Genomic DNA, 16,921 nt, shown 5'->3' with positions numbered 1-16,921 from the left:
AGATGGTCCCTGTGAAACCAAGCCTGAATGGGGCGGAGAGGATGGGACCCAACTCTGCCCTCTAGTGGCTGTAAATGATTCTGACCACAGCAGTCACAGTCAAAGATTTTTCTAAGCAGGGAACAGGATTGGGTCAGGCTGCCGTTTCTGCCTCCCAAGGCACTGGTGACCTCCATAGCCTGGTTGACAGTGGGCAAAAGAGAAAGTCTGGTAGGGAGAGGCTAAGGGATAAAGTAAGAGCTGCCTCCTTAGGGTAGGTCAGATTCAAGTGGCCTAGCCGGGGTCACCAGGGTACACATTAGGATGCCCTGTACACACACCCTGGACATAGAGCCATCCATGCTCAGCTATTGCCCTGGAAGTCAAGCCATTCTTTTGCCCCAGGTCCAAGTCGAGTACATGGGGAACCTAGTGCAGGTGTGGAGTGTGGGGCCAGGAGTCTCTGTACCTTCCTGGACAAGGAACCTTGCTGGGAGCCCTTTTCATCAGTCAGTCAATGCCAGAGAGCACATTCAGAACCAAATGCCAGAGGGAAGGCATTATTACCATCATTATCCCATGGTGAATAACAGCTCCAACCACTTCCACAGCCACTCACAGAGAATGAAAATGTCCCAACCCTCACCCACCCACCCTCACCCAGAGGTGTCTAACCGCCAAGTTCAGCACTCCTCAGAGCTCCTTGTGCTTGACTGGATCCTGTGTTGGATGTCCTCAGAAATATCCAACCCTCCTAATGCTACAAGAGACCCTGAATCTGTAAACATTTTTGGCAGTTTTTTGGGGTGGGAATAAACACTATACCCTAGCGCTCTCTCTCTCTCTCTCTCTCTCTCTCTCTCTCACTCTCTCTCTCCCTCTCTCCATGGTGAATCTTTCTGTCTCTCATCTGCCATGGTCTCCCACCCGCAAGGGAACCTGCCAAGGCCTTTGGTGGCCCACCGCTGCCCCTCGTGGGACTGGCCTCAGGTCACCTGCGTTATGTTTATAAATGATAACATGCACTATCCCCAATCATCTACCCTCTACACGCTCCTCCCGGGGTGCATCCTCACCCTCAGGCTCAGCCTTTGATTCTACACAATTGTGTAATTCTTATTCAAGTCCCTGTGCTCTGCAAAGGTCTCCTCCTGCACTGGGAAGAGGAGAATCAAAGGCCCACATACCACAGCATTTAAACAGGCAGAAAGTCTGTCTGGCCACATTGCATTAACATCAGCATCTTGGTCTGTGTCTGTACTGTCGTTAGGCATGCTGTGTCTCACAGCATATCAAGGCCTCCTCCAGAAGTTTGACCCAGACACTGTAGGCTGAGCACACGGTGTGCCTGGCAAGAACATTGTGCCTGCAGGAGAGTTCCTGAATAGGCTAAGGTCACAGGCTGCAGTGCACCTCTGACCAGCAAGCAGGGGAGAGCCTCCTTCATTAGGTCCTTTAAGACATCAGGAACCTTTTTCCTAAGTCTTGAGTCCTTGTTTTAACTTCCCCTGTAATCACATTCCCACTGTGGGGTTTTGACTGGAAAGAAGAGTGCAGGAAGCTGTAAGTAGTACATTCTCGGGCCCCAGATGGAGAATAGAGCAGACCTTCGGGGAATTTGATCTGGGTAAGGAGAACTGCACGTGCACACACAGCGAGAGCTCAGTGGAGGGGGGGGGGGGGGAGCTCTTCCCTCAAAAAATCCTTTTTGCTTTCAGGACTCATAGTTTTCGGGCTCCACCTTCAAGTATACACCATCTTTTCTATTTTAGTTCCTAGTCTGAGAGACTATATCGGCCCTCCCCAACTCATACGTAAATATGACGTTTTCAAGTTCATGATTGCTCGTCTACTTTAAAAGCATGTAATTAGTGCCTGTCGATCCCTGTTCGGGGAAACCAGCGTGACTTTTGTGGATCTACGGTTCCGAGATAGCCGGAGAGCGAATTTGAGCGTACGAAAGCCCTTTCGTCCTATCCTCCTGAAGGGGGTGGTATGGGTTCAGTCTCAAGGAGCTTTTAGTGCCCTTGTCAAACGGTATTGGCTTCTGCGTTCCAGCTCCAAACAGGATCGCACGGCCAAGAGCCGCGGGAGTCTCTTCTGATACCCTGGCGAGAGCTACCAGCACTTTCCCGGCTCCGCGCAGGCGGCACGGCAATATTTTGCAAACTACCGGTCGAATCCCGGGAGCATGGCAGGTCCCTTGCGCGACCCCGTAGTCACACCACGCCCTCGCCTCATTCCCAGGAAGTGCGCCCGTAGGAGCGGAAGTACACACCACCAGGGGGTTGTGGGAACCGCAGTTCCGGGATGGTGGGCGGCGGTGGCGGAGGTGGCGGCGGTGGGCGCGGCGGGCTTCTCGAGAACGCCAACCCCCTCATCTATGAGCGCTCCGGGGAGCGGCCAGTGACGGCGGGCGAGGAAGACGAACAGGTGCCCGACAGCATCGATGCCCGCGAGATCTTCGATATCCGCCGCTGCTGGGCGCTGGCGGGACGGTGGGGGCTTGGGGTACCGGGAAGAAGTGATGTGCACCACACGCTGGTGGAGGGGTGTCCCGGTTAGGCATGCCTGCGGAGGTTCTGAGTGGGCCAAAACTTAGAGTCCCTTTTCCTTCACTTGGCACATCTCATTCGGTCCATTAATGACCCCGAGCATCCGCTGACACTAGAGGAATTGAACGTAGTAGAGCAAGTTCGGATTCAGGTGAGTCACCGGCAGCATCAGAGTGTGGGAGCTTGTTCAGATAGTTAAAAAAAGGTTCCGTTATACATTAGAGGCTGGCGTTCTCCATTCACAAACGGCGAAGAGGTTGTTTTTCCACTTTATGGCTGTTATTAAAACTGAAGCCCATAAAAGTTAGGTGACTTGGCCAAATCAATAAACTAAAGAGAGGGTCTCTGTGCTAGGGGCGGTCGTGTGATTTTTCCAATCTCCCTTGTCAACCCAGGTTAGCGACCCCGAGAGCACAGTGGCCGTGGCTTTCACACCCACCATTCCACACTGCAGCATGGCCACGCTTATTGGCCTGTCTATCAAAGTCAAGCTTCTGCGGTCCCTTCCCCAGCGTTTCAAGGTCAGTTGGAGTCGAGCCTAAGGGTGAAACAGCTACTCAGGAGAGGGGACGTCAGAGTGGAGACTGGAAGGATCCCAACTCGCAGAGATGAACTGCGAGGAAACGCCAAGCTGATGTGACAAGAAATACTCCAGAAAATAGTGAGGAGTGTGGCAGAAAGGGAAGCCATAGATGGGCCTTGCTGGAGGCACTGGCAGACCTTTAAGTCAATAGCAGCTGACAGGGTCCCTGGGTAGAAGTGGATGGATGGCAGGTGGGCTTGGGGTGGGACAGAAGGGCCAGGATAGAAGAGTGATTAGAAGGAAGGTAGGGAAATGGTGTCCAGAGGGAAGGGACCCGCCCCCTCTTGAAAAAGGACAAACGCATAAGTGCTCAGGCCCAGGTTGTCTTTCTCCCAGATGGATGTGCACATTACACCCGGGACCCACGCCTCGGAGCATGCAGGTTAGTGTGAGCTGCTGGGGAAGTTGATTCCCCCCGCCCCCGGGCCCCAGCTGTGTGAGACTTGTCCTTTGCAACGGCAGTTTATAAGGAAGGTTAGGACTAGGGGGTCTAAGTGAATAAAATTGCCAGACTCCAGCCTAGACCAAACTGGCCTGACTTAAATCTCCCGCTTCCCATCAACTTCCCTCCCATGGTCCCCAAGGACATTGGGTCAGGCTTCAGGGAATACTGGAGACCGACTGAGCAGTCCCTGGAGGTATGGGGTATTCCGGACAAGAGAGTGTGGGCACAGGTGATAAGGATATCCTGATCAAGGCTTGGAGTCCTGCGAAGGTGATAAAGGACCTTCATTGGTAGAGATAGAATCTGTACCGAGGCTAGCAGCCTGGCTAGAGTTGCTTTAACCCTGTTTTTCCACCCCTCTTTCCTACCTAGTGAACAAACAGCTTGCAGATAAGGAGCGAGTGGCAGCCGCCCTGGAGAATACCCACCTACTAGAGGTCGTTAATCAGTGTCTATCTGCCCGCTCGTGAGCCAGGCTTTTGACCACCAGCCTGCACACAGGTGTCCTGGCCTCAGCTCCACCAAGAGCTTGTGGCTTTGTTTTCTTGAATCACTGACGATGAGAAACTAACATTTTTCATTTTGTAATAAACCCTTAATTTATATTCATTTCCCAGCATGCCTCAGCATCTTTCATGATGGAGTCATTTGTGGTCGTAGAGGTAGTGGGTGCCTTTGAAGGGTGAGTCCGTGAGGTGCCCCCATTATTTCGTATTTCTCCCAGTGGGGCTGGAAAGATAGCTCAGCAGTTAAAAACGCTTAACTGCTCTTAAAGAGGGCCTGGGTTAGGTTCCAAGCACCCACATGGAGGCTTAAGAACAATTTGTAGCTTCAGTTCCAGGGGATCCAACGTCCATAGGAACCAAGCTCACATATGGTACACATACATGCATACATTCAGGCAAATACTCTTACACATAAAATAAATCAGTAAGCTAGGTATGGTGGTGCACACTTTAGTTCCAGCACTCAGGGAACTGAGGCAGGCAGATCTCTGCTTTCTGAGGCCAGCCTGGTCTGCATAAAGAATTTCAGGATAACTAAGGCTGATAGAGAGAGACCCTATCACAAACAAATGAAAATAAATCTTTTTTTTTAATTTTTTTTAGCTCTTCCAATGTTTCAGTTAGCAAAAGTTGCAAACGTAAAAAAAAATTTTTTTTTAAAAATTTCTTGAAATATTTAAATATACCTGAATAGCCAAGCCACCAATGGGTTGGCTCAGTAGATTCAGTTGACTTGTTGTGACACTGGCCTTACTTGTGTGTGTTTATAGAACTATTTCTACAGAAACATAAAGAACCATGTCCTAAATTGATAGACGTCTGTTGTCTCAGTTTCTTTCCTGGTTGCTGTTGTAAGACATCATCACTATGGCAACTTATAAAAGAAATATTTATTTTAGGGCTTACAGTTTGAGAGGGCTAGAGCCCATGATGGCAGAGCAATGACATGGCAGCAGGAACAGCTGAGAGCTCACATCTTTATCCACAAGTTGGAGTAAGAGAGAGGGGGACACTGGAATAGTGAGTCTTTTGAAACCTCAAGGCCTACCCCCAGTAAGACACCTCCTGCAACAAGTCCACCCCTCCTAATTATTCCTAGTTCTACCAACTGGAAACCAAATGTTTATATATATTCATATATATATATATATATATATATATATATATATGCATCTATCGGGGTCCTTATTCAAACTACTACCACAACTATATAACACAGTTCTTTACCTGGCCAAAAATTGAGCCATTCTGATCTGAGAATGGAAGTGCATGCCTGTAATTTCACTTGGGAGGTGGAGACAGAAGGATCAGAAGTTCAAGGCCAGCCTTAGCTGCGTAGGGAGTTTAATGTTAGTTTGGGCTATTACATGAGACTGTCTCAAAACAAAAAATTAATCTCCAATATCTAGTCCTGTGTGAATTTTCCAGAAGCAGCACTTAGATCTTTACTATGTGTCTATATGTTGTGTTTGGTTCTCTTTATCTTCTAAGATTTTCTCTCCTTCCCACTGGGAGTCGGTTTTCCATAACTACATACATAAAGTAATTTATGAAGAAAGCAAGTTTGGGGGCTGGAGAGACGTTCTTCCAGATCTGAGTTTGGTTCCCAGCACCCATATCAAATACTCAGACACACCTGTAACTCCAGCTCCAGAGGACCCAGCACCCTCTTCTTGCCTCCGCAGGCACTCAGCACACAATGTGGCATATGCACACACATACATATAAATAAAAAACAAGTTAGGTTTTGTTTTGATTTCCTTTTTTTAGAAGTAAAGAGGACTGGAGAGATAACTCAGCCGTTCACAGTACTTGTTCCTCTTGCAGAGGACCCAGGTTCAATTACTGGCACCTACATGGTGGCTCACAAGCATCCATAACTCCAGTTCCAGAGAATCTGATGCCCCCTTTCTGACCTCTGCAGACACCAGGCATGCCTGTGATGCATAGACATACATGCTGGCCAAATTCATAACTCTTTAAAAAAAAAAACCTTAAAAAGTAGATTTATTTTGTCTCATTGCTGTGGAGGTTGTAGTTCATTGTAATCGGTGCTGTTGTTTTAGGGCCTGTGGTGTAGCAGCGCATTGCTGCAGAGAATGTGGCAGAGAAAAAAGGTTGCAGTCAAGTGCATGTTCCTGAAGAGCTCCCGCTGAGCACGACCTCCACCTCCTCCCCGTAGCTCCATTTGAAAGAATGAGCCTTTGACACCTGGACCTTAGGAATGTTTTCAGAGCCAGGCTATAGCCTCCACCCTATACATCTTAACTCTTGACCTAAAAAGAAAGAGAGGAAAAAAATCCAAGAGAGTTATTTTAGGCAAGTCCCACCATGTAGTGTGTGTCTTTGTCCCCTGGAGGTTAAGCTGAAGGCCCAAATGAGCTCAGGCTTGAGGGTTTGGCCAGGAGTGGTGTGTGTGCTGTGACATTAACCTGTACATAGGATACCTTTGCCCACTGGTAGTGATGCTTAGCCTAGTGCCCAGGTTAAAATAGCAATACTCATTTTCTCTCCTGAAAGGGTCCTGGGGAATCCTCACCATCCATCCTTCAGGTGTTTGTGTTACCCCAGGTGCTGGGTAAGAGAAGCTCAGCTCTATAAAATGATAAAATGTCAGGTGCTTCTGCCTCCTGTTGGCCCTGTGCACTGATTGCACTTTGTCATCTCGAGAGAGACCATTGATCTCAGATCTTAGCCATTTGGAAGCTCTTTCCCAGGACTGCCTCGGGATTTCCTGTTTCAGTCTCCTCTCTGATGGGACTTCCCACCGCTATGGGAGCCCAGACATGGCTATGAGCGATGGCCTCATTATCAGAGAGCCTAGGCCCTTTAAGATCTGTCGAATTATTTGCTTGTTTATTTGTTTGTTTTAGTGTCTTGAGTCAAGGTCTCTGTGAGTGGCCCAGGCTGCCTCAGACTCAAAGTCCTGAGTGCTGGGATTATTCGTCCATCCTTTCCTTGCCCAGAAAATCACCTTGCTCCACATGCTGGTTGCTTTTCTTCCTTATCTACACTTTGCAGGTGAGGAGTGATCTAGGAAAATATAAGATTTCCAGCTACAGATAAAATACTGCTCCCTTGGCGGAGTCGCTGTTGCCTCCCTAGAAAGACCTGGGCCCATCCCAAACCACAGCTCCTACGTCCTCAGTTCATTCTTAGCAAGAGCCAGATGTGACCACCCAAGACCAAGAAGATGAAGCCATTGGCCCATGTACTCAGTTTCTCATCTCTTGACATGGGGTTAGTCATGGCATCTCTTTGGGCCTGCTCTGTGCACATGTAAACTTTCCCTTGGCCTATCTCAAATGATCTTCCAGACACTTTGGTCCTCCATTTTCACAAGTGAAGGAACTGAATGTTTCAGAGAGATGGGGTGACCCACCAGGGTGACTAGGCCCAAAGATCTTTTCCAAGTTGTGGGTCTCACCATATGTGAACCTCAGTGTGACAAGCCCCATCTGTCGGAGATGGCCACGGTATCTGTATTCAGCCATGTTCAGAGTAGGCAGGTGCTTTTGAATCATTCTGATTGATTTTCCTGGTTTCCAGGCCACTAGAGTGAAAGACATCAAGCATTAGGATTTCAGTCCCTTTGACAGTTCTTAATTTTTTTTAATTTTATTTATTTATTTATATGTGTGTTGGTGTTTTGTCTGCATGTATGTGTGAGGGTGTAGGATCCCCTAGAACTGGAGTTAAACACAGTTGTGAGCTGCCATGTAGGCACTGGGAATTGAACCCGGGTCTTTTGGAAGAACAGTCAGTGTTCTTAACCACTGCACCATCTCGCCAGCCCCACTTTGACATTCTTGGCACATCTGTGCCTGGCCACTGGCTGTCCGCAAGACACCACCTGTGAATACTGAACCAGCACCCAGAGAACTTTCTGGAACCCCAGCTGTGCTGTGAAGGCATAGCAGCGGTTGGAGGAGGATGAAGTTTAAGATCTCTGAGGCCTTCCACCACAGCTGTGCTATTTCTGGACTGTGATCCCTCCAGCCTCGGTTACTATGTCTACACAATGGGAATAACACATCATAGCTAAATGAGACTGCCTCAGAGGTTGGATGACACAAATGAACACACTCGGCTACACTTATTTTCTCCCATCATCCTGCCCTTGACAAAAGGGTCTGGAACACAGTATGGCTCTGCTCAGTGAAATGAATGAAGTCACAGAAGAGGACTGTTGTGTGGGGGGTAGGGATGCAAAAGTTCAGCTGTATTCGTTATTTTTCTCATTGCTGTGACAAAATCCATGACGAGAGACAACTGAGGGAAGGAAGGGTTTGTCTTGGCTCTCAGTTTGAGGATATACATGGTATACATTATGGTAAGGAAGGCATGACGTCACACATGTGAGGCCGCTGGGCATGTTGCACCAACAAGTGGGAAGTCAAGTGAGATGAATGCTGGTGCTTGGGTCACTTTCTCCTTTTTATAACCTTTGGATCCCAGTCCATGGGATGATGCTACCTGAATTCAAGATGGATCCTCTCTTCAGTAAAACCTTTCTGAAAACCCCTATAGACACACCCAGAAGCCCATGATAATTCTAAGTACAGTCAAGCTGGCAATGGAGATTAACCCTCAGAGCATCTAAGCGCTGTTCTCAACATTTAGTCATCTGAGGGAGTGGGAAGGGTCCCACGGAGAAGAGGCAGGGTTGGGTAACGGAGGAGAGTTGTTTGCATTGTTCCTGGGGTCCCTGACCTTTATCAGGACAGAACATCATCCTGAAGCAGAAGCAAGAGACAGTCCATGGATTCACTCAACCTCCCCCATCCAAGGATGAGGAGAATATAAAAGTGTCTGCTAAGATATACCATTCTTGAGGCTTTCCACCTTTCGTGTTATTTATGTCTCAAAACTAGGGAGACATTATCCTTGGTCTACATGGAAGGAAACAGGCTTCTCTGGGACAAATGAACAAAGGTGAACTGCTAACATGGTACAAAGCTGGTTCCAACTTCAGTCTGCTCCTTCTGGGCAGCTGAGAGCGCTGAGAGGACCAGGTGGCAGGAGTATCGCAGGAAATGATCTAAAGGTCATGTCCTGATATTGGATCGTGGAGCTCCTGGCTATACCTAGGCCTGTGATGTTCATCTCTGGCCTGTTGGCATAGCCACAGGAATGCCTGGGGTCTGAGTGGCTCTGTGTGGATGCCGTTGCCTTGGCAAAGAAGATACACTGTTGAGGTCAAAAGCTCAGATTACCAGAGGGGAAAGTCAGCCCTCTTTCCCTGTATGGCCCCTTCTGGGAAGGTCTACAGCTCTCCTCCAACCATCCTCTGCCAGACACTCTCCTGGACACCTCAGGGTTCTTTCCAGCCACACTGTATGTGCATGCCATGGGGGGAAGGGGGCATGTATGTGTCACAAACAGCCAGCCAGGGTTCCTGATGAGAAGTGACCACTGACTCTAGAGACTTCTGTGTCCTGTAAGGAGAGGCTGGAGCCCCTGACTCCCTCTTCCCACTGAGCCTTATTCAAGAAACAAAAACCAGCCTGGGCTTGAGTTTCCTGGGCCTCCAAGGTTCCTCCTTCATAGAAAGGACACATAAGCAGGTGCCTCGGCTCAGCTTTTGTTTACCTTGAGGGCCTTAAGAACAAAAGGACTGTGTATCATAAACTCCCTAACCTTACCCCCAGCCAGTTTCCTCAATTCAAGGCCTTCCTAGGTGTTGCCAAGGAGACTAATGCAGCAGCAGCAAAGCTGGCTCAAGTTTCCATGGCAACCTGAAACAGCCCACTAAGGTCCACCTATGTATGATGTCACCTGAGTCAAATGGGTGCCCTCCCACCCCCATCACAGTCATCACAAACGTCTAACAGCAAGTTCCTGTCTCGAAGTACGTCACAGCTGGTACGCAGAAACGGAGACAGCAAGCACGGGCACACAGCCTTCACTCTAGAGACAAGGAAGGAAGGAACAGGTCATGATGTCCAATTCAGGACTGGGGTCCTCGAGCCGGGAGAGGCAGACCCAGCACTAGGCACTCAGCCCACCCTATATCCTCTCCTTCCCTCTGAGATTATCCCAGTTTTTACTCAACGTCTAAAGTAAACTCTGAGGCAGTGGTAGCACTACATCTACTTTTGCCGTTGATAAAAGGGTCTGGCCCACTGTATGGATCAGCACGAGTTGAGTGAGTCTTAAACAGAGCAGAGGCCCTGGGGCATAGTGCCTGAAACTTCCCTACCCCTTGCCCATACCCTGCGTTTATGCCCCTCTCTGAGTGGGATGTTTACTAGCAAAAGGCCCAGCATGGGACTCCGGAGCAGGAAGAACTTGGAGACTGTAAAGAGGCTGCTCCTTCTGGAGTTCCCCACAATCAGCCTAGATCCCCACCCCCACCCCCGCCCAGCCCCCCAGTCTGGGCAACCTCATGCCCAGAAACAAAATGGCTAGGGCCAGGGTTAGATATTTTTAGCAGAGTTACTGGCAGCTGCTTGGCATGCTTAGAGATAGGGTGGGGACCTGGGTTTGTGTTTTCCTTTCTCTGGCTCTGTAGCTTCTCTCCAGGAGACAAGTATACACCTCCACCTAGTAGGCTTAACAGAAGAGTCCACTGATGCGCCCTCTGCGCCCTCCCTTCTAACCCTCTAAGGGACCCCAGGGAGTCGTGGATGACACCCACCTTCAACATAAAGAACAGTTTCATTGGGGAGACTCTTTAAGGACTTATTGTCGAAGATAGAAATCCCAGTTTAGGACCCTCTAAATTCGAGCTAGGGTCCATACCTGGAGGAATGGGTGTCATGGGCTATGAGGGTGTCCAGTCCATAACTAGTCTACTGACTTGGGTAACAGTTATGATTTGAGCACAAGAAGGGAGATTTCATTCTTAAAGGGACAGACTAAATTTTTCTCCAGAGGGAGTTGTACTTCACTGGTCCAGTTACCCACTACTGGCAGCCTCTGCATCATCCACCTCCCGCCTGTGCACCCGCCTCAACCCACACTCCTCCCTCCCAACTTCACCCCCTCATCCCCCCTCACCCCCGCCTCTTCCCATCTACCTGCCCCGCCCTGGCGAGTCTGAGGTCCTAGAAGGGAGGTGGGGGATTCCCGGGGGCGGATGATGCGTCAGCCTCCCCCGCAGCAGCACCGTGGACCCGGGATGGGGACTGGGGCGGGGGCGGAGGCGGAGGCGGGGGCGGGAGCGGGAGCGGGGGTAGGAGTGAGGGCGGGGAGCCGGGCTGGTGGAGGTTTAAATAGGCGGCCCTAGAGCTGCGACCCAGCACCAGCTGAGGGGCTAAGGTAGCAGAGGAGAAAAAAGCTGCAGTTTTGGCAGCGACAAGGGTCCGAGTCTCTTTGAACAGAGGTCTGCGAGTGGATTCTATCTGATCCCTCAGTGGGCTGTGCTGGAGCGCTGATCAGATCCTGATAGTCTGTGAGACTTGGTGAGTGTCCTAACGAAGCGGGGTGGATCACACCATCAGGGCTTGGGATGGATGGAGATCCATTTGGGTTACTGGTTAAGGCGTGGAGACCTCGGGACTCGCAATAGGTTCTGGCAGGCCCTTGGTCCTGAGCATCTTTCTTGACTCCAGGGTCCCGCCTGCTTCCGCTGTAGAGCTACCATCCCGATTCCTGGTTCCTTAGACGGCGTCCGACAAGATGACCCTGAATGGCGGCAGCGGAGGGAGCCGAGGCGCGGGCAGGGAGCGCGACCGCCGTCGAGGCAGCACCCCCTGGGGCCCGGCACCCCCGATGCACCGCAGGAGCATGCCTGTGGACGAGCGAGACCTTCAGGCGGCGCTAGCCCCAGGTTCCCTAGCAGCGACTACAGCGGGAACTCGAACACAGGGGCAGAGGCTGGACTGGCCCGAAGGCTCCTCCGACTCGCTTAGTTCTGGAGGCAGCGGCTCAGTGGAGGGCGTTTACAAGGTGCTGCTGCTTGGGGCGCCTGGTGTGGGCAAGAGCGCTCTGGCGCGCATCTTTGGTGGTATAGAAGACGGCCCTGACGCAGAAGCCGCAGGTGAGAGAATTGAGTTGTTTAGAGAAAGATAGTTAGGAGGAAGGGGACATGGACTACAAGTGGCAAACACTATGGAATTTCAAGGCATTTTCAGAATCATGTTACTTCAGCGTCCAAGATGGAGAAACTGCAGAGCCTCCACAAATCCCTACTTACTCCCCACAACCTCTCCCTACCCATGTGCCAGTCCTTGATAAGGAAGAAGTGCCCCGAGTAGTTGAGTGCTGGGTATGACTTCTTTGTGACTTGGGGCAGGACAGTCCTGCCTGCCAGAGTTGGCAGGAACAAAATCAGAAGTTTCTAGGAGAGGAAAGTTAAGTAGCCAAGGTCTCTGGGGAGAGACAGCCACTGTGCTACCTCTGGCCAGTGGTCACATTCACAATGGAGCCGGGCAGCAGGAGGTCAGGGAGCCCTGGACACCCAGTACTTTGCTAGTTTGGGGACACAGAGAGGGAGGTGGGGCATTCCATGCCTCCAACCCCCACCCAGCTACCAGGCTTGTCATTCGTTTGATCATAGCAACCATCTGCTGGTGGAGGAGAGTTATCAGGAGACTCTGAGAAGTGGGAGGTGTGGTCAGAAGAGGAACTGGACACTAGGAACTTTTGACAGCCAACTGATAACTTGGCTATTGGCTCCTTTCCTAGGGCACACATATGATCGCTCTATCACTGTGGATGGAGAAGAGGCATCACTCATGGTCTATGACATTTGGGAACAGGTAGGTTGCAGGCTGGGTCACAAGGAAAGGGGGGAAGCAACGCTGGGGAAGGGCCTTGCTGGGAATTACAGGGTTGTGTGTGTATTTGTCTCCCCTCCAGGATGGGGGCTGCTGGCTACCTGGCCACTGCATGGCCATGGGAGATGCATACGTCATTGTGTACTCAATAACAGACAAGGGCAGCTTTGAGAAAGCCTCAGAACTTCGGGTCCAGCTGCGGCGGGCGAGGCAGACAGACAACGTGCCCATCATCCTTGTGGGCAACAAAAGTGACCTGGTGCGCTCTCGTGAGGTCTCCGTGGACGGTAAGCAGACATTGGGTCAGGAAAGGGAGGGAGATCCTAGCTGGGCTGCGGGCCAGTTAGTCTTGGCTCAGCCTGAGTCCCTGGGGATCATCAGTGGCTAAAAATGTTCAGGAAGAAAACTTGGTGTTGGAGGGTGGAGGAGATGCATCTGGTCCATCGGGCTCCCAAAGGCCTAAAGCAAAGGGGAAGGGAAGAACCAGATCTGCTAGGGGAAACTGAGGCACACAAGCACCCTCCTCAACTGCTCCTTGGGTTCATGCCTGACAGGAGACAAGAGTGAGGCTGAGGAAATGGAAAAACATACAAAGGATTAGGGGGTCAGAGCATGATTTCATGCCCTGCCATTCTCGGAGTAAGCCTGGTATTCATCGGGCTTCAGCTTCCTCCTTTGTGGCACGCAGTACCAAGTACTTCAAACTTGGTGACCTTGCCCCCACCACAGGCCATTGGGCCATTTGTATACATTATAAAATTCTCAGCTGTCAAATCATTTTCATTTGCCTTAGTCCACTACTACAGAATACATTTTAAACACTCGGCTTTAAATCATGAATTCCTTTTTGTGGGCCACCATAAACTTTGGAGGCACATTGTGCCTCTCAAGTGACCGAGCAACTGGGATCTCTGTGTCTTTAAAAAGGATCTAAGGCGCCGTCTTCCATTGTTAGAGAATTCTTGAGTTGTAGCTGCCAGATATGGCGAGGGTTTGAGATGGCATCCTCTGCTCCTTGTTGACTGGCACCTGTCTGTCCCCACCACACAGAGGGCCGGGCCTGCGCCGTGGTCTTCGACTGCAAGTTCATCGAGACATCAGCAGCCCTGCACCACAATGTCCAGGCACTCTTTGAGGGTGTCGTGCGCCAGATACGCCTCCGCAGAGACAGCAAAGAGGATAATGCCCGGCGGCAAGCTGGCACTCGGCGAAGGGAGAGCCTTGGCAAGAAGGCCAAACGCTTTCTGGGCCGCATCGTAGCTCGCAACAGCCGCAAGATGGCCTTCCGTGCGAAGTCCAAGTCCTGCCATGACCTCTCTGTCCTCTAAGGCCCGATGGGCCTCGGGCATACTGGGCCAGTGGATGGGTGGAGGGGCTGGCCCAGCCAACTGCTCTAGAGGCCTCAGTGCCGGTCCACGCTCTGTGAGACTGAGAACTGTCAGCTGTGAACGTCTCTTGGTCATGGACAGACAGACAGTGCCCAGGGAGGCGACTCCCAAGAGGCCAATGAGGCCAATGCCAGGGAGATGCATGTGCAGGCCCACATGCATACCAAGCAGCCTGAACCTGGCTCGTGGACAGGACTCTGCCTTTCTCCGTGTGGGTGTATGTGCCCAGGAGTCAGGCTGTTCAGTATGGTTGCTGTTTGTTTACATGCAGACTTTTGTAATAAAGACTATTTCCTGACAAGCCGGGGCTGTTGAGTAATTTTCTTTCATGGTGGTTTCGAGAGCAGAAAGAGATGCTGAAATTGAGAGATAAGGGCTCCTTGCCCACATGACCTAGTGTGTGGTCTTGATGGTCCTGTTTGGCCTAGATTTAGTCAGCACAATGGAGGGAACAAATGGGAAACCTATGGAGGTTAGGAGGAACGTTCAAGAAGCGGGAGACAAAACCTCCTCCCAGCCTGTTATCTAGACCCTTCCACACTGGGGCCTGGAATTGTCTAGCTGACTGAAGATCCTGTTGCCTCTCCATACATAAAGGGAAACTGAGGTTGCCCCAGAAAGCACACTTTGCTTTGGATCTCTCAGCCTGACATGATTGTGGGCTCAGGCACTGCCCTGGCCTTCCTAAGGGGTGGAAATCAGTTAATGTCGGGACATGGAAGGGAAGACTTAAGAGTTGGGAGGTAAAGTGGCTGATGTTCAAGGGTAGGTGTTGAGGGAGGCACCCGCAGGCACTGATGGCTTCCCCACTTCCTGCCTGAAGTTATCCTGCAGGGGCTCAGCATTATTTACTCTATGAGGACCCATGCTAATAATTGACTAATTCATCTTTTGCAAAGACCACTCCCTAGAGCTCTCCCCATCTGGAGTGCAGATTTCACATCTGTGTAGGAAGTGTCCCTGTGTGCCATCACTGCCTGTCTACCCATCCAGGCCCTCCTAGTAGTGGAGCAGATGGCTCTCCCTATATTGTTTTTTTAAGAGAACCTGGAGCCTCATATGTTATAGGCAAGTTCTCTACCACTTAACTACATCCTCAGCCAATGCATTTTAAGACAAGGTCTCTCTAAATTGCCCAGGCTGGCATAGAACTTAACAATTCTTGTGTCTTGGCCTCCTGCATAGCTGGGATCACCAGGCAAGCTCTCCTTCCAGGTTCTTTCTCTTTCCCTCCTTCCCTTCCTCTGGGTGTGAGAGACTCTGTGTGGCCATGGCTGTGTATGCATGCGCACGGGCTAGTGTGTATTTGGAGGTAAAGGCTTCCCCCAATCACTCTCACCTTATTCTTTTTAAACAGGGTTTCTCTTAGCAGTGGAATAGATTGGCTAATCAGCAAGCCCCATAGATTTCCCCTGTCTCCACTTTCCCAGTGCTGAGATTGTATGAACTTCACCTGGCTTTTTACATGGGCGCTGGGAATCTGAACTTAGCTCCTTATTCTTTACTAACTTCACCGTCTTCTTGGCCCCTCCTTCATTCTTCTTGACATGGGTGACAGCATAGGAGTTTACCTGTAGGAGTCTCCACTTACCTACTGCTTCTTTTGTGTGTGTGGGTTCGGTTGCCCTTGGCTGGCTACCGTCTGAAAACGTGAGAAGGAAACTACCAGGCACCAACAATTCATACATTTTAAACTAGATGATGATTGAAGCAATATGATTAAAGCCATCGGAAGCCATCTAGTTCTGCCTCACTCAGGATGTGAGTCAGCCTCTGTCAGGAGGATCCATGCTGCATATGCTCCCCACCTGTTAGTCACCTAGAAGCTACCTCAGTCATCAGAACAGCTTTCTAATGTCACAGTGCTAGTCACCAGATAACGCTCATAAAGCAGTGACAGTGACAGCTTGTGTAGGCCGAAGAGAGGCCATGCAGCGCCTCAGAAAGCAAAAAGGCAAGCATTGGAAGAAATAAAATAGACGGTGGTTTGGTATCATGCATGGACCGGGCATCCACTGGAGGTCTTGGAATGTGTCCCCCATGGAGAAGGAGGACGCCTGCACATATTTTCAGGAGCTGGCATTGCCGGTTGGTGATGGGTAGGAAGTGACTGAGGGGGGGACTGCTACATAGGTCTGCTCATTCCCAAAGCCTGGAGGCAGCTTGGGACAAGCGCCCACTTTTCTTTATTCCACAAACTCTTGGGAGCCCTTGAGGCCTGGTTAGAACCCTGGTTGCAGATCACTCAGTATCAAAATGAAGTCTGAAGGCAGCTGCTCAGTGTGTAAAGGGGGAACCTGTACGACTCCCCACACCCTCATCCAGGCAAAGCTTCTGTTGCTTACACACACACACACACACACTCCAGGCACTGAGCAAACTGCTTGGCCTCTCTGTGCCCCAGTATATGACAAGAGGACAGTTCCCTTTTCATAATGGAGTGGGTGAGATAACAATGTGTGGGTGTGTGTGTGTGTGTGTGTGTGTGTGTGTGTGTGTGTGTGGTGTGTACAATGTGTATATGTTCAGAGAAGTTCTGGGAGCTGGTTAACATGCACCTGATAAGCATAAGACCCCCCTTCAACAATCCCACATATAGCATTAATCCAGACTGGGTGCCTCAGTAACCCCAAAGTAGATACCCTGTCCAGTTTCCATCCCGAGAAGTCAACCAGATGCACTGAGAGAAGTTCTCAGGGGAGATCAGGATATTCTTACCCTCTCCCCTCATCCAAGACTTCC

The 16,921-nt window shown here is 50.5% G+C and overlaps 2 protein-coding genes and 1 long non-coding RNA gene across 5 annotated transcripts; 2 read left to right on the top strand and 1 right to left on the bottom strand.

Moving 5' to 3' along the window:
* The first annotated feature begins 2,274 nt into the window (after window positions 1–2,274).
* Window positions 2,275–4,171, top strand: Ciao2b (cytosolic iron-sulfur assembly component 2B). Its single transcript, XM_085682095.1, has 5 exons — window positions 2,275–2,448; window positions 2,608–2,685; window positions 2,930–3,055; window positions 3,454–3,499; window positions 3,935–4,171. The coding sequence occupies exons 1-5, from the start codon at window positions 2,290–2,292 to the stop codon at window positions 4,030–4,032; spliced, it is 507 nt and encodes a 168-aa protein (XP_085538221.1). The 5' UTR covers window positions 2,275–2,289; the 3' UTR covers window positions 4,033–4,171.
* Window positions 4,172–4,957: 786 nt separating this feature from the next.
* Window positions 4,958–11,253, bottom strand: LOC125398438 (uncharacterized). The gene is made up of 4 exons (XR_007231398.3): window positions 11,091–11,253; window positions 9,901–9,978; window positions 7,496–7,621; window positions 4,958–6,344 (listed from the first exon to the last, which is right to left on the bottom strand). It is a non-coding gene; the product is annotated as an uncharacterized LOC125398438 (long non-coding RNA).
* A 21-nt stretch (window positions 11,254–11,274) lies between these two features.
* On the top strand, window positions 11,275–14,480 carry Rrad (RRAD, Ras related glycolysis inhibitor and calcium channel regulator). Of its 3 annotated transcripts, none has more exons than XM_048431224.3 (5): window positions 11,275–11,474; window positions 11,677–12,052; window positions 12,700–12,773; window positions 12,874–13,078; window positions 13,842–14,480. In XM_048431224.3, exons 2-5 carry the CDS (start codon window positions 11,692–11,694, stop codon window positions 14,117–14,119), a joined length of 918 nt encoding a protein of 305 aa, XP_048287181.1. In that variant the 5' UTR covers window positions 11,275–11,474; window positions 11,677–11,691; the 3' UTR covers window positions 14,120–14,480. The 3 variants fall into 3 exon arrangements, with proteins under 3 accessions (XP_048287181.1, XP_048287174.1, XP_048287167.1); XM_048431217.3 differs by having other exon boundaries at window positions 11,648–12,052; XM_048431210.3 differs by having other exon boundaries at window positions 11,278–11,474; window positions 11,625–12,052.
* Window positions 14,481–16,921: the final 2,441 nt, after the last annotated feature.

This window comes from Myodes glareolus, chromosome 22 (genome assembly GCF_982192425.1).
Source record: "Myodes glareolus chromosome 22, mMyoGla1.1, whole genome shotgun sequence".
Taxonomy (NCBI): Eukaryota; Metazoa; Chordata; class Mammalia; order Rodentia; family Cricetidae; genus Myodes; species Myodes glareolus.
Note: the sequence above shows the minus strand (reverse complement) of the source record. Positions and strands in the feature narration are given on the sequence as shown.